This window comes from Ochotona curzoniae, unplaced genomic scaffold (assembly GCF_017591425.1).
Source record: "Ochotona curzoniae isolate NIBS_2020 unplaced genomic scaffold, NIBS_Ocur_1.0 scaffold_2453, whole genome shotgun sequence".
Classification (NCBI taxonomy): domain Eukaryota; kingdom Metazoa; phylum Chordata; class Mammalia; order Lagomorpha; family Ochotonidae; genus Ochotona; species Ochotona curzoniae.
The window spans coordinates 6271967-6289488 of record NW_024467094.1 but is presented as its reverse complement, the minus strand read 5'-3'; the positions used below and the strand labels follow the sequence as shown (position 1 = coordinate 6289488).

The window sequence follows — 17522 nt, the reverse complement described above, 5'->3', positions numbered from 1 at the left end:
TGGAGAGTGTACCAGTGGATAGAAGCTATCTTTGTCTGGCCTTCTCTCTACTGCCTTTCAAATAGATAAATAAATCTTAATTTAAAAAAACGATTAATTTTTGTTGGAAAGGCAGATTTCTGGGGAGAAAGACAAAGGGAAAAATCTTTCACCTGCTGGTTCACTACCCAAGACAGCCACAAGAGCCAGAGCTGACTCGATCCAAAACCAGCAGCCAGGAGCTTCTTCTGAGTCACGAGGGTGCAGGGTCCCAAGGCTTTGGGCCGTCCTCTCCTACTTTCCCAGGCCACAGGCAGGGAGCTGGATGGGAAGTGGAGCAACTGGGACATGAATTGGCATCCATATGGGATCCCAGCACTTGGAGGTAGAGGATTAGCCAGTTGAGCTATGGCACTGGCCCCTAAATAAATAAATCATTTTAAAAAGCTTATTCCACACAATTAAGATATCCATCTCCCACATTAGTTTATTTCTAATTCCTAACTCCAGTTTCAAGCCACAAAATATTCTTCTTTTGGTTATCTTTCAACCATTTAAATTTTTAAAGGCTTTTTTTTTTTTTTTTTTGCTTATTTGTTTCAGTTGGGCCGACCATGTTAGAAAAAGTGGTAGCCAGATTGGGCTCAAGGGTCACGGCTGAATAACTGCCACTCTAAAATAAACACCTCATTGGTCTTTCAAAGCAAGACTTGATTACAATAATAATAATTTTTTTAAAAAGATTCAAATTTAGAAAAAGACTTAAGTAACTTCATCCCACTGCAGCTCTCAATAATAATTCTAGACACACAGACACAATAATTGGCATGCAAATGAATGTTTCCCCACTAAGATCAGAAACAAGGCAGGAATGACTGCTCTATTACTGTTCAACATCGCACAGGAGGGTGCAGCAGGTGTAATTAGACAAGAGAAATGAAGAAGTGCCAGGATTAAAATGGAAATGGGCACTTGTGTAGAAAATCACGCAGAGCTGAAAGATAAATCAGTGAACTTATCTAAGTTGTACAATTTAAGATCAATATACAAAAATCAGGGTGGGTCTCAGGACGGGGCGTCTCATGCCTGGATCCCGGACGGCCGCCATGGGCACATGGTGAGCCGTCCTCCCCGGGCCTGCTGGGTTTCGGGGGCCGCTTCCTTCGGGGTGAGTAGACCGAGGGGGGGAGGCCTCCGGGACTGGGCAGGTCCGGGGCCCACCCGCCGCCTTCATGGGGCGGTGAATGGGATTTGGGAGGGGCGCGACCTTGGGCCTGGGTTATTTAAACCTCCAGCTGCCTCCTGGCAGCTGGTGGGTCTCAGGACGGGGCGTCTCATGCCTGGAACCCGGACGGCCGCCATGGGCACATGGTGAGCCGTCCTCCCCGGGCCTGCTGGGTTTCGGGAGCCGCTTCCTTCGGGGTGAGTAGACCGAGGGGGGGAGGCCTCCGGGACTGGGCAGGTCCGGGGCCCACCCGCCGCCTTCATGGGGCGGTGAATGGGATTTGGGAGGGGCGCGACCTTGGGCCTGGGTTATTTAAACCTCCAGCTGCCTCCTGGCAGCTGGTGGGTCTCAGGACGGGGCGTCTCATGCCTGGATCCCGGACGGCCGCCATGGGCACATGGTGAGCCGTCCTCCCCGGGCGGCCAGTGCGCCATTGGTGCCAGGCTCCGCCTGCTGGCCGCCCGGCTGGGGAGCTCTGGGGATTTGGTTCTTTGAGTTGCTGCTTAATTAGCTCCAGGTTGAACCCATTGTGCTTCTTGGACCTGAAAGAGGCAGTAACTCTTCCTTAGCAAAACTTGTAATCACTAATAATTCTGAGCACCAAATACCAGCCATGCAGAAGCTATGGCTTGGGGCTTGCCCTGCACAAGTAGCTCCAACAGTTGGCCAATGTGTCAACTGGTAATGCAACAGAGTAGATTAGGCACGACTGAGCAAACCTTAGCCCACAAGTAAAACTAGAAACCAGGAGGGAGCAGAGGTCATGCCGAGCTAAGCTCTTGTACCTGCTGGTCTGTGGGAGCCTGGGACGCTAAGCCACAGTGTCTAAGGCAGAGTTCGGGACAGGGGAGGGGTTGTGCCAAGCTGAGTCAGAGCATCCATTGGCAGGCATGTGATCTATGGCTGGGAACGGACCCGGTTGGGGAGCAAAGGGGACAACCCTAGCTGGGCTGAGGTTCCCACCAAGAGGCGCGTGGCCTGGAAGGGGGCTGCGTTCTGATCTGGAAACAGTTGTAGTCTCCCTTGGCACAAGTGTGGACTGGGATTGGATGCACCGAACTGGGCCGGACCCCTACTCCCCCTGGTGTTCTGGAGGACCAGGGCAGATGTGGGATGGACTAGGCAGGGTCTCAAACCCCTACTGAGCCATGTGTGAGCCATACGTGGGTATGGACAAACCATGGCTGGGCTGGAACATCCAACAGCAAGAACCAGATTGGGTTGAAGGCCAGTCAGGAAAAGCCACAGTTCCTGCTATGACAGGAGGTGGACTGAGTAGGGTTGGCTCATGGACCCACTGGTAAGCGTGAAACCTGGCATTGGGAGAGGTTCTGATGGAGGAGCCTGGGCAACTCCTCTGGCAGGACACAGACCCAGCAGGTAAACGCAAGAAACATGATAGGAAACAGCCCAGAAAAAGCCATGGAAACCTACCCACTAGCATACAGTTGGCAGACGTGGGGGCAAGACCAGGCTGAATCTGTCCACATCATCCCCTGGCAAATCCAGGCACCAGTGTGGGTCGACCCAGGGTCGGTCGCAACAAAGACTAGTGCACATTATGGAATGCCGAGGTGAGGTTGCCTGTACCAGAAGGGACCGCAGCGCCCAACCAGCCTGAGAACAAGCAAGGAAGTGGGCAGAGCTGGCAGGGGAATAAGGGAGGGTTCCTTTGCTGGACAGCTACTTCCGCAGGAGAGCATGGGCTGGGATGGGGGCAGACCAGACTAGGCAGAGCTACCACACCTGTGCGCCTCATGTGGACTAGATCAGGGAAAAGCCAGGCTGGGCGGATTATTCCTACTGGTGCAAACAAAATTAAAGTGGGCGAGGTTTGTTTGGGCAGCATCAACTGGAATCTGGGAGTGGGAGAGGCCTGGGAGGGAAATAGTGGGCTCATCCCTCTTGGGTTACCACTTCCACAGGAGGACATAAAACTAAGACAGCGGCTGGGGTGGAATGGGATGTGGGACAGACTGGATTACTGCTACACTTACTGGCAAACCAGGGTAGGGGGTGGGCCTGGTTGGGGTTATTGTGGGTCGCTCCAACCTAGGCTACAGCTCCCGCTGGTTTATGTGAGGGCCAAGTATGTGCTGGGCAGAACCAGACTGGACTGCAACACCCATTGGCTCCATTGGAAGACGGGAGTGAAAACAGAACCAACCCAGGAATTGCAACCACCAGCTGATTGGAGCGATGGACGGTGCCAGGCCCGGTACTTGTTAGCACATACAAGAAGTTTCTTTGGAGATCTTCCTAATCTAAATGCTGGACTCAGAACCATAACAAAGAAAAGAGAGAAGACAGAACGGGTCAACCAACCATCTAAGCTATGATGGACTATGTCAATCAGTGGATTTTTCAAAGACCTCATAGTGCTTGGAGCAGCAAGATTGACAGCGATTCATAACTGTTGCAATATCAAAACCACTTGAGCAAGAACCTCAGAGCATGCCCTACACCCGGGACTTGGGGAGGGTGGGAAATTGGGTGGGCCTTCTCCCTTAATACCCCCCTTTTAAACATGAAGGTAACAATATGGAAAACATATTAGTATTATCCACTTTCCTGTAGCCCTCGAACCTTCTTACCCTAATTAACTATGTAAAGAATGTCAAAATAAAATTTATTAATAAAAAAAAAAAATATACAAAAATCAAGGAGGGGGCAGGCATGATGGCATGGCAAATTAAGCTGGTATCTGTGGAGCTGGCATAGCATACTGGTGCCAGTTCAGTCCCTGGCTGCTCCGTTTCTGATCCAGCTTCCTGCTTATGGCCTGGGAAAGCAGTGGAGGATGGCTCAACTTCTTGGGGCTCTGTGCCCAAATGGAGAACCAGAGGAAGCCCCCAGTTCCGGAATGGCTCAGCTCCAGCCATTATGGCCATTTGGGGAATGAGCCAGCGGATAGAAAGTCTTTTGTCTTCTCTCCATATCTCTTTCTTTCTTTTTTTTTTTTTGAAGATTGATTTATTTATTGGAAAGTCAGATATACAGAGAGGAGGAGGAGACAGAGCAGAGAGGAAGATTTTCCGTCCCATGATTCACTCCCCAAGTGACTGCAACGGCCGATGCTACGCCGGTCCAAAGCCAGGATCCAGGAACTTCTTCTGGGTCTCCCAAGCAGGTGCAGGGTCCCAAAACTTTGGGCCGTCCTCGATTGCTTTCCCAGGCCACAAGCAGGGAGCTGGATGGGAAGTGGAGCTGCCAGGATTAGAACCGGCGCCCATATGGGATCCCGGGGCGTTCAAGGCGAGGACTTTAGCCACTAGGCCACGCCGCCGGGCCCTCCATATCTCTTTCAAAATGAAAATAAATCTTTTTAAAAAAATCAATGATAGGGGCAAGAGTTGTTACACAAGGAAACCCCTCTTTCCTTCTCCTTAACTCTGCCTTTAAACAAATTGAATCTGTAAAATAATTATATTTGTATACAAGCAAAAAATACTTAGGGGTAAGTCTGATAAAAGATGAACACAACAGTAGTGTGAAAATCAAAACGCATTGCTGAGAAAACAAAGAGCTAAGTAAACTGAGAGATCTACTACATTCACGGATTGCGAGGCTTGACAAAAAGACGTCGGTGTCCCTCAAACTGATCTAAAGCTCAACCAAAACTTCCAAAGCTTTTTTTTTTTTGTAGAAATTGAAAAGTAGCTCCTATAAATTATACTTTATACAGAAATATGAAAGAAGTATAATATTCAATTAAAAATGAAAATGAACAAGTCTGGACAGCTTATACTCTCCGACTTGAAGACCCGTCTGTTGAGCGGGCACGCACTGTGAGCCAGTGAATGCAGTCACTGCTTGGAACTCCCATTCCGCATAGCAAATGCCAGCTCAAGTCCAGGCTCGTCCACTTCTGATATTGTTTCCTGCTAACGTATCCTGGGAGGCTGTGGATTACGCCTCAAGGGCTTGAAACCCTGCCACCCACGAGGGGCATACAGATGGAAATCCAAGCTCCTCCAATTCCTCTGTCGGGTCTAATTCTAGCTGTTAACAACCGCTTGAGGAGTGAGCCAGGCAGCAGGAAGAGCTCTCCGGTTTGCTTTCGCTCTGTTTGTTCCTCTACCTCTCAAGTAGATAAAAAATAAACATTAAAAAGAGAAACCCCAGGTCCAGTGCAATGGTGTAGAAATCTAATCTTCTAGCCTGAGGCACTGGCATCTCAAATGGGCATTGGTTTATGTCCCAGATCCTCTTGCTTCCCATCCAGCTCCCTGCTAATGCCTGGACACAGGGATTTGTTCGAAAATTTATAGTTCATCCATACAGCAAACATTAAAAATCACATCTTCCGCATATGTACTGATGTAGAAAAATTCAAGATACATTAAGTACGGGGGTGGGGAACGGACAAAAGACATTATATAATAAGCTAGTTGGAGGGTATTTCAAAAAGTCAGTGGAAAGTGAACTAAAACATAAGTTCAGAGCTGATGCGATGGCTCAAGTGGCAAAGCTTCTACCTCCAAGTCCTGGCATCCCATATTGGCACTGGTTTATGACCTGGCTGCTCACCTCCCATCCAGCTCTCTGCTTGTGGCCTGGGAAAGCAGCAGAGGACGGCCCAAAGCCTTGGGACTCTGCACCCACGTGGGAGACCTGGAAGGAGCTCTGGGCTCTCAGCTTCAGATGATCCCATCTCTGACCTCTGTGACCATTTAGAGAGTGAATCAGCACATGGAAGATCTTTCCCCCACTTTCTCTCTGTAATTCTTTCAAGTAGAATAAATAAAATTTTTTTTTTAGAGAGAGAGAGAAGCCTGTTATATAAGTGTAGAATAATCTAGACAGTGTCACAGTGTTTAAAGGCAAACAAAAAAGGGGTCCAAAAATAGGCTAATAGGCCAACTGGCTTTTCTGACAAAAGTAAAAAAAAAAAAAAAAAAGGACAGTCTTCTTAAAAATGGTGCTAGACCAGACCGATATCCATGGGCAAACACCGAATATCTATCTGTACCTCTCTATATAAACAAGTCAAGTAGATCCTAGATCTACTGTGAAAAATATGAAACTACATGATTTATAGGAAAAAAAACCAAGGCAGCACATTTTATGGCTCCAGTTTTGTGATTGCTTAACTAAACCAAAAAATACAAACCATACAAGAACCTTATAAAACATAGGATTTTGTTTCTGATACTCCCAAAAGGATAAGGAAGATCAAGAGTAGTAGAAAATATTTGTAAAACATCTACCTGACATCTACAAAAAGGATGTATTTTCGAAAATTCTTACAAATTGGAACCAGTACTGAGACTTAGCTGGTCAAGCTACCATCTATGGCACCAATATTCCATATGGGCACTGGCGTGGTGTCCTGACTGCTCCATTTCCTACCTAGCTCCCTGCTTGGAGCTTCCTCCACTGGAAAGGTAGCAGAGGGTGCCCCATGTGCTTGGTGGTCTGCACTCATGTGGGAGACTGGAAAAAGCTCCTGGCTCCTGGCTTCAGACCAACCCAGCTCCAGTCACTGCAGCTATGTGGGGAATGAACAACAGGTGAAAGATTTCTCTTTTCCATAACTCTTCCAGATAAAACATATAAACAAACAAAAATTAACAGACAACCCAGGTGGAACTGGCTGAACAACCCAAGCAGGCACCACACAGTGACACTTTATTCACATTCCCACCAACAGTGTACAAGAATCTCTTCACTTATCCTCGTCAGTGATGTGCCACAGAATGGCAAACAGGCAGAGGCGGTCTCCAGTCTTGAGAGGGTGACCACAGGCACAACGGGACACACATCCACACTTACTTTGTTCTGGTGAGAATCCAAACAGAAACAGCTAGAAACCTTAGATGCTTCTGCCATGGATATAAGATTGTGCAACTGTAGTTTTGAAATTAGTTTGGCATTTTACGGAATGACATTGTGGTGCAGTAAGCTAAGCTGCCACCTACAATGTCAGCATCTCATACTGGAGGCAGAATCAAGGCCTGGCTGCTCCACTTCTGGTCCAGCTCCCCGCAAATGTGCCTGGGAGAGCAACAACAGATGGCTTGAGAACTGGAAGATAACAGAGCTCCGAGTTCCTAGCTTTGACCTGGTCCAGCCTCAGTCCTGTGGTCATCATAGTTCAGCAGATGGAAACTCTCTCTCTCTCTCTCTCTCTCTCTCTCTCTCTCTCTCTCTCTCTCTGTCTCTCTCTCTCTCCCTTTTTCTCTCTTTTTAAATAAACAAACTTCAAAAATAATTTTAAACATACACACTTCAAACAACTCAATAACTTAATATATAACTGGATTAAAATAAGGCCAAAGGGACCTGAATTAACATTTCTCAGAAGAAGACAGGCAAAAGGCCCAGTATATATTTAAAAAAATGTTCAATATCACTAACATCGAGAAGGGCCAATCCGAACCACAATGAGCTATCACCTTACAACCATTAGAACACCTCGTTGGCAAAGATATGGAAAGAGATTCTTGTTTGGTGGGAATGTGAATTAACAAAGCCGTGATGGAAAATCACGTAAGAAATTTAAAATAGCACCACCATATGATCCAACAAGTCCACTACTGGTTACATAACCAACAGCCAAAAAAGCAGTAGTCATTATTTATCAGAGGACAGATGGTGCTGGAGGACATTGTGCTATGTGAACTGAGCAGGGACAGAAGGGCAAATGTGAACTCATTTAGGTGTGGAATCGAAAGTCAAACTCAAAGAAGCTGAGAGGAGAGGAGCTTGGTGGACAGGGTGGGGCGGGCAAATTTGGAGGGATGCTGCTCACAGGGCACAAAATTTCAGTTAGTGGCCCAGCACGACAACTCAATGACTAATCCTCACCTTGCAAGAACCCTGGCATCCCTTATGTGCACTGGTTTGTGTCCTGGCTGCTCCATTTCCCATCCAGCTCCCTGCCTGTGGCCTGGGAAAGCAGTGGAGGACAGCCCAAAGCCTTGGGACCCTGCACTCATACAAGGGAGACCCAGAAGAAGCTTCTGGCTCCTGGCTTCAGATCAGATCAGATCAGCTCCAGCCCGTTGCAGTCATTTGGAGGAGTGAACAAGTGGGTGGAAGATTTTTCTCTGTGTCTCTCTTTCTCTCCATAAATCTGATCTGCCTTTCCAATAAAAATAAAGAAATATTTAAAAAATAAAATTCAGTTGGAAAGAATTAGGTCAAGAGATTATTTTTGTGAGTAACATATTTGAAATGTGCTAAGAGTTCTGGTAAACTTCTGACATGTATTTCCTTATCTGAAGAGCAGAGAAAGGAGTTAACTCCCCCAGAGTACTGTACTGGCCAGGGTCTGCCCAAGGCCTAAAGCAAAAACTCAGTGCAGGATTCCCATGTGGGTGTCCAGAACCCAAAAACTCGAGCTGTCGCTGCTGGCAGCTCCAGGTCTGCATCAGCTGGAAGCTGGAATTAGGATCTGGGGCCAACTATTTAAGCCCAGGGCAGTGGGATGGGGTGGGGGCTCCCCAACTGGCAGCTCAACCAAACACCTCGAGAAGAGCACATTTTAGGCGTTTTTCTTTTTTTCTTACCACAAATAAGTAAACATGTGAGGTAACACAAATGTGAGCCTGATGTACCCTTTCCATGGTGTATACAAACTCCAAAACCTCATGTTGTTCACAGATACACACAATTGTAAGTTGCCAGTCACAAAATTTTAGAATCAAACCTAAAATTCAACACACAACTGCTCTATGACTCAACACTGTCATTTGTAGGCGTTCACCCGAGACAAATGAAAAATGCGTGTCCACACAAAGACCTACACACGGATGCTCAGAGCAACTTACTTTCTAGACTGAAAAACGAATATTCATCAACAGGTGAATGGATCCACGGCCCGTGGTAAGCTCAGACCATGGAACTGTACTGTAAGACAGCGATATCCAGACAGTATGAAACACATCAACGAACCTTAATTATGCGTAGCGAAATAAACCAGACCTCCTTACCACCCAAGAGAGGGGCTGTAGGATTCTATTTATATAAAAATTACAGAAAAATAGACACTAATTTAGACTGACAGAACACAGAACAGCAGCTGTGTAGGGATACGGGGAGGAGCCGGAAGAACTACACCAGGACATGGAGATCTTTGATTGCGTTGCTCACTCTGATGGTAGCCATGGTTTTGCAGGGATGAAAACAACTGTCAAAGCCCATCACATCACACACTTCAAATGCGTGCTTTGAACATCATCTAGACCTCAAGACAGCCATTTTCCAAAAGTGGAATGAGAAAGAAAATCATACTTGTGTACACCAATGTGAGACACAGCTATGACACGCTCACATGTTTAAAAGCCGTGCATGACACATGTACCAAGAGATACCTCCGTCTCACTCTGCCATTTGTAGATGTGTTTTATATGGAATACCTGGGAGGCACACGGATACAAGTCTGAAGACACACCTGTTCGTCCATTTAACCCAGTTTGAGACTTGAAGAAGCAATACAGAAGGCTTGTCATCTTACCCATCCCTGTATCACTTGAACTATGGGTATTAGCTATGCATTGTTTCTGAGGTTTAAAAAAAAAATAGAAGAAAACGAAAAAAGAAATGATAAGTTTTAAAATATCCCGGGCAAGATAAACAAAGGCAAAAACCAAATGGACTTCTTTTACGGAACAGAAAGAAGGGGTCTTGTGTTGGGGACAAAGTTACGGGGGAACACACACCAAATTCACCTGAACATAGATGATTCATTGCTGCTCCAACCCAGAGGAAAGTCACTACTTTCCTGGACCACCCGGGTGGGTGTCAGCAGGTGTCTCTTCCTCAGGTGTTTCAAGGCACAAAAGTACCAAGTGCTTCAAAAGACCCACAGCCTTCACTCTGATGGTAGGGGTTAAGGAACATTCAAGACCACAACAAAAATCTGGCAAGTTCTCTTCTAAGTCTATATTTTTTCGGTTGGAGGAGAGGGTGAGGGAGGGGAGTTCAATACCTTGGATGATTTTCTGCTGCTGCTGACGAATTTCCTCAAAGCCCAAGCCTCTGGTCTCCTCTGGCTCCTCGAAGAGCCAAGGGTTGGGCGCTCCTCGCTTGGCTTCATCCCTCATCAGACTGGACCTAAGGACAATGTTAGATGCGTTACATACCTCACAGAACCACAGCTCAGTTGCAAACTACTCCCCCAAGTGCAGAGATGGCCAGCCTCACGTGCTCTGAGAATTTACACATAATTCACTGCATCCAGAATTTATGCTAGGAACCGTGTTTGGGGCTGTTTAAGAGATACAGGTCTGAATAAGGCACAGGAATTTGTCCGTGGAATTACAGCCCATGAGAGGTATGATGGGAGAACCACTCATATTCATCTCCCACAACTAAACAAGAGGTTAGGAAATGAGGTTCTTATTGTTGTTATTCATTTCAAAGGCAGAGTTACAAAAAGAAGGGAGTCAAGATCTTCCAGCTGCTAGTTCATTCTTCAAATGACCACCATGGCCAGAGCTGGGCCAGGCTGAAGTCTGGAACCCAATGCTTCTTCCAGGTCTCCCACATGGGTGTAGGGGCCCAAGTACTTGAGTTGTCTTCTGCTGCTTTTCCCCAGGAAAGAGCTATAAAGCCAGCTCCATAAAGCAGGGGGGCTGGATCAGAAGTGGAATAGCCATATGCTATAACATTGATCCCAGTAAATAAGGTTCTTTGATTATTATTTTAAAGATTTCCTTTATTCATTTGAAAGGTAGAGAGAGGAGACAGAGGTCTTCCATCTGCTGGTTCATTCCCCACATGGCTGCAACAGGTGAGATGGGACTGGTCCAAAAGCTGAAGCTTTTCCTGGGTCTCCCTCATGGACGCAGGGGTCCAAGTACTTGGACCATCCTCTGTTGCCTTCCCAGGCCATCAGCAGGAAGCTGGATCAAAACTGGAGCAGATGCCCATATGGAATGCCTACACCACAGATGGAGGCTTACTTACCCTGCCACACCACAGCACTGGCTGCATATATGAGATTCTTCACTGGCCTTTTCACTTAGGACAAGTTCTGTCATACGCCAAAGGTAGAAATATCATCTCTTAAGCAAATACAATGTTTTGACTATGGATTATATAGCCTAGCTGCTTAAGTCCTTGCCTTGAATGCACTGGGATCCCATATGGGTGCCGGTTCTAATCCCAGCAGCTCTACTTCCCATCCAGCTCCCTGCTTGTGGCCTGAGAAAGCAGTCAAGAATGGTCCAAGGCCTTGGGACCCTGCACCTGCATGAGAGATGCAAAAGAAGCTCCTGGCTCCTTGCTTCTGATCAGCTCAGCTCCAGCCGTTGCAGCCACCTGAGGAGTGAATCATCAGAGAAAGATCTTCCCCTGTACATCTGACTTTGCAATAAAAATAAATAAATCTTTAAAAAAGGGAGGGGTATTGGTTGCCCACAGTAACAAGACTTCAAATCCAATTACATGAATGTAATTTAGTATTCATAACATAAGCAACACACTGAATGATCAAGCTTCATGCTTGACTCCATCTGGTAACCCACATGCTCCTTCTTCATCAGACACACAGCTCGCATGGTCCAAGCAGCAGGGAACACACAGTTCCCACCTCGGGGCCTATGTATGGGGATTCTTATGTGTCCCCTCTTCTGTCCCCACCTGTCCATGTCCTGTCCAAGAATCAGTCTGTTCCACAGACCATCCCCAACCACTGCCACATACAGGATGGAGCCCCACTTTGGAGTTCTGAATGAAGATGCGACTGCTGTGGCGGCAGCAGTGGGAATCTCAACACTCAGTTCTCCCCCTGTGCAGGTACAGCCCCAGGTTTTATGTGTATCCACATGTTTCTCCATTACTCAGCATTCTTCCAGCCCTGATCACATCTCTCCTGGTCCAGAAATAACTGCCACTCTGTCCAGCCTTCCACACTGGATTCATCTAGTGGACAAATCCCAGGTCCACTGGATAAGAGGGAAGAACTGAAAATCATCCTTCGCTATGATGCCTGCAGTTTCCCTCCACAGAGAGAACAGCTACCAGTGCATCACCCATCCTCATGACAGATGGCAACAGCTGCTCTCGCTGGGGTGGGGAGGGGCGTGGAATGGAAATCAGCCACGTCTTCAAACCAGCTGCTTGAAACTATTACGTGCATGGTATTCTAATCAATGCGGATACAGAAAAAAAAAAATACACACAAAATAGGCCAAAATCATTGCCCTTACAAAACAAATACTTTATTTACTTATTTATTTTGTAACTAAAAGTCAGAGTTACAGAGAGGGAAGGAGAGACAGACAGAATCTTTCATCCATTGGTTCACTCCCTGGATGATTGTCAACAGCCAGCACTCTGCCAGGCCAGAGCCAAGAGCTTCCTTTGGGTCTCCCATGTGGCTGACAGGGGCCCAAGCACTTGTGACACCTGCTGCTGCTTCTCCCAGACCATCGGTAGGGCGCTGGATCAGAAGTGGGGCAGCTGGTACTTGAACAGTGACCCCAAATGGGATGCTGGCATTGCGGTAATGATTGCACACACCATGCCACAAATTCAGCCCCATAAAGTCGGAATGCTTCCTGCAGGTGCTGTCTTGATTCTGAGGAAAGGTGTGGGTATGTTGGGTATGTGTCGGGGCTACAGGTGGAATACAGCGTGCAAAAAGTTTGCAAAGTACTTAACCTAGCAGAAGCACTCGGAAGAAAACAACCACTCAATGAATGTAACTAGCCATCGCACTGTATAAAGAACTCATCAAAGCGCTGGTATCACATAAGCGAGTCCATCCCAAAAGCTCTAGGAATTTTTAGCTTGGTGCCTTCGACCCCATAGAGGAATAGGATAGGTTTCAACCAACGGAGCCAGGTAACACTAGAGGAAAATGTTGAATTCCTTAGGCCGTGAGACTGTAAGCACTCAGCTAGTCTCCTCTTCCTCAAGCGCATGAATCAGCATGTCATACGGGGACACAAAAACTTCTGCCTCGGTATCAGAGACGCAGACTTGTTCCCTTCAAGCCTCATTTGAAGTGCCTGGGCTCGAGTGTCTGCGTGTCACATGGGATCCGTTTAATCGCAACCGGCAAAAAAGGACAGGGGAAAATCTGTGCTCCACGTACAATCCCCTCTTGCACCACCTTGCTAAAACACAAAAACAGAAACAAAACAGGACTCCTGGGAGAGTCCGGGTCACTGAGAAGCAAGTGCCAGAACCTGTGGGACAGGTCAGAAGTGTGTCAGCTGCCTCAGAAGTGCACCGGTGGCCAGCCGAGAGCAGCCACTTTAGAGCAAACCTCTCTTGGAGTTCATGCTGGAGTTTCTTTGTGGTCGTTCTTGAGACTCACACAGCATATGGTCAAAAATCCACTAGAAGGGGGAAAAAAAAAACCTATGCAGTAACTCTTTCAACAGGTTAAAAAAAAATATGGCAAAGTAGAAATGTGGCCATATATACATGTATATATATGAGACTGAGAAATACATATTTACATATGTAAACAGCAGTCAGAGAATCAATGACAACATGGGCATAATTTAGTATCAACAGCAGATCCACTGCTGCCTTTTTTTCCCTCCTCTCCCCTTCAGTGTTTCCATTCTGCTGATAACAACGCCTGTCACTGACAAGGTCACGGGTGACCTTGCACGCAGGACCCTGGCTTTGCTTTTCACCCAGCCTCATGCTCAGCTCGACTCTTGAGGTGGTGCCTTCTGCGACTCAGAACTGTTGCAGGTGCAAGGAAACTGAAGGAACTAAAAGCATCATTTTTGCTTTCAAGGAGTTTCTAATCAAACCGGACAGAGAAACCCAACCGTGCTGACACACACTGAATTAGGCCAAGTGCTATAATGTCTCTGGCTGTCCTGGGGTAATTCCAGCAACTCCTTCCTCCACCCCCCATTTTCTCACTTGTGAAAACATGTAGCTGAAGGGTTTCCTGCCTCCCTTCGGGCCAGCAGCGGGCACAGGACACCTTGCTAACAGTGGCACTGGACACAGTGTGGGAAGCCTCAACTTGGTGTGAGGAGGTGGGCACCCTTCTAGACCCTATGACTTCCTGTGGATGGAAATTGCTATGCTAAATGATCTTTAAGATCCTCACAGCATTCATTAACAGTTTCCTCATGAAATGCATAAATAAGAACAGAAGAGGAAAAAACAGTACTTCCCCCTTAAAACCTATTTCTCTCTCTCGCCCCTCGTTTTCTCAATTTGTATAAATTCACAACTGACTGACTACTCGCTGGCTCAAGCCAAAAGCCTTGGGCTCTCTCTCTCACACTCTGCATGGTCTAACCCATCAGCCAGTCCCTCCGCCTCTCCTCTCTGTCCTGGGACCGCTCCAGCACACCTGTTGCCTGCCTCTACTCCTCCTCTCCCTGCAGCTGCCAGAGCCTTTGCTGCACATGAGAGCCTGCTTCGCCCATTCCCAGCCTTCCGGGGTCTTCCCACCCCCGCCAGCGTCAATGTGCAGCATCTTCGCCGAGCCTCTTGGCTGACTCCGGAGTGTGCTAACATTCCGTCACAGGGCTGACGCTCTCGCCTCCAGAGACCCACGGCCTGCCTCCTCACCACACACCATCTCTGCTGCCCTTCCACTCCACAGCAAAGAGCGGTCTTCCCTGCACTCCTGGTCTGTCTCTTGACTGCACTCCAACTGCCAAATGGCATAGATCTTCATATTCTCACCGCTACACTGTAAGCTCCATAAGGCTAGGAACCACTTCTCATTCATCACTCAGGCCCAATGGGCATGGAGAAAAAAATTCTGCCTTAAAATTTTCAGCAAAAAAAATATATATATATATATATAATGTATAATATACATATACATAAATGGATTAATCCAATCAGGAGAATTATCAGGGGTAGACATTTGGCATGGCAATTAAGGCACTGTTTAGGCCACATGGAGTTGCCTGGCTGAACACCCCAGCTGGGCTACCTAATCCAGCTCCCTGCTATGGAGACAACAGGTTGCAACTCAAGGGGGTTGGGTCCCTGCCACCCACATGGGAGGCCCAAATTGAGTTCTGGGCTCCTGTCTTTGACCTGCCTGAGCTCTAACTGTTGCAAGGCACCGGGGTGTTGAACCACCCAGAAGATCTCTGCCTGTCTTTCTTCTAAAATATACAGGCCTTCCCAGGCCACAAGCAGGGAGCTGGATGGGAAGTGGAGCAGCCGAGACACAAACTGGCACCCATATGGGATCCTGGCACTTGCAAGGGGTTAGCCAGTTGAGCCAGCATGCTGGGCCCTCTTCCAGAATCTTACAGTTTGGGCTTTCTGCTAGTTGTTCCCCATCCTATAAATCTTCAAATATATATACACAAATCCTCTTGTGCATACAAATTTCCTCAGAGAATAAGCTGCACTCACTCACTCTACTTCCTGAACGAACCCCTGGCAAGACCACTTCTGTCTCCCCTCTCCACTCGAAGGGTCCTCTCAGCCATGGCCTTGCCCAGGATTCGCTGGACCCCTCTGCCAGGCCTCCCAACAGACTTCATCCCACATCCTCCCACTGCTCCCTCTGCGCTGCTCTCTCCTGCTGACACTCCCCTCTCCGTGACAGTCGGATGTCGCTTCCCCCCAGCTGCCCTTGAACGTGGGTGTTCCGCGGGAATTCTGCTCTCTGCTCTCCTTGCTGCGTGCTCCTTCCCTCTGGGCCAGTCTGTCTGTCCCCGCGGCTTCCGATGACAGCAACAGATGCTAGCGGCGATTAAGACCACTTAATGCTCAGCGCAAATGAAATCGGACAGATTTCCCCCGAGGAGTAGACGCGGCACAGATCCTTCCTAGTGGGACCACCAGTTCAGAATCCCAGGGCAGGGGGTGGGTGGGAAGGAGGGCTGGCCGGCCTAGCAGCGAGCACAGGCCAGGCCACCCGCCTGTCAGACTCGCTACAAAAATCGCTGCTCTGAGAACTTACAGATGGACTTCACCGACAATACATTCCTGCATCTGTGCCTTTCCACCTGGTCCCACCTCCCCAAGTTCAATGCAGCTAACGGCAAGTTCACAGCCTTCCCTGGACCTCCCTGCTGCTTCTCTTCTGCTCCCTGCTTGGTTAGCAGAAGCACCGTCACTTCCGAGGAATCTGGGTGGTTTTTTTTCCCCCATGGCCTCTCCTCTAGTACGTCTCACAAATGACCCAGATTTCCCTCGAAGATGGCTCTCGAGTCCACACCCTCATTCCCAGCCCCATGAGCCCTATGCTGGCGTAGACCCTCGTCACCTCTAAAGACCACAGCACAGCCATGGCCTTCTGACGGGTCTCCATGTCCCCGGTCGCTCTCACTCATCCTCACACAGACATCACACACGCATTTCCTCCACCTGGCCTGCTGTGCAACCTCACCCCGCACATAACCCCTGCTCCGTGCACACCTTCCTCTTCCTCCATGAGCCCCACAGCCTGCACTCCAAGGCACCAACTCTCACATTCTCATGTTTTTGCACGAGTCTGGAGGACCCCACCACACCCCTTGTTCCATCAGGCAAAATCCTATTCGGCCCCTAAAGGTTCAGGCCGTATCACTTCCGCTGCTTAGTCCTTCCTGAGCCAGCCTCCCCAGGCCCCTTTCCCGTGAATCAATCACTGGCAGGTGCTCCGGGGGCCCTCGCCTCGCGACCGCTGCCGTGGCATGCATCAAGCAGGGACTGCGGTTGCCAATGGACTCCGCTCTCCCCCTGCCTGAGTTACGAGCTCTGGGAGGGAGGGGAGGCCACAGGACAGCCATGTTTACATCCTCGGCACCAACACACACAGCCTTGGAACACGCCAGAGAAGCGTTTGGTAAATGTTTACACAACAGCACTGGGAAAACCACTGGATTTTTAAGCCAGGGGGAAAGAAAGGGAGTAAAAAAAAAAAAAGCCTAGGAAAAGTATTTAACATTTTTATCTCGAGAGATTAACAGCAACAAGGGAAAGAAAATGAAATCAACGGCTATCTGTCTTGCAGGCTTCAATGGCCAAGACCAGTTATCGCTCCAGCAGCGGCGGGAATTACCGAGCTGGGCCAGCAAAGCACCTTGTGGCTCAGGCCTTGCTTTTGGAAAAACAGGAATGACAGACTGCTCTTCGACTTCAGAATAGGTGGCTTAGAAGGTTTAAAAGAATAAATAAAAGTCAACATTAAAAAGAAAATCCATATGCTTTCAAGAATGTCTCTAAGAAATGGAACTTATCAAATCAATGTCATGCCCGTCGCCTGCTTGGATAGCCATCCGGCCAAGATTATCAGCAGAGGTTTGTGGTCACTCTCCAAGCCACAGGGAGCGTTCATTTTCACAGGGGGAACCAGCTCCCCAGTGACATCAGCATGAGCAGGGAGCCTCAGGGAGCCCCTCCTGTTGCTGATGCAGGACGCTCCAGCCGGCCG

General features: G+C 48.2%; 1 protein-coding gene across 1 annotated transcript in view; it reads right to left on the bottom strand.

Annotated features, from left to right (window-relative positions):
* The window catches only part of STX8 (syntaxin 8), a 228133-nt gene that overhangs the window by 169185 nt on the left and 41426 nt on the right, over window positions 1–17522 (bottom strand). The window contains exon 5 of the mRNA XM_041000400.1: window positions 10140–10264. Within this exon, the coding sequence (XP_040856334.1) occupies window positions 10140–10264 (125 nt within the window). The remainder of the gene's footprint in view (window positions 1–10139; window positions 10265–17522) is intronic.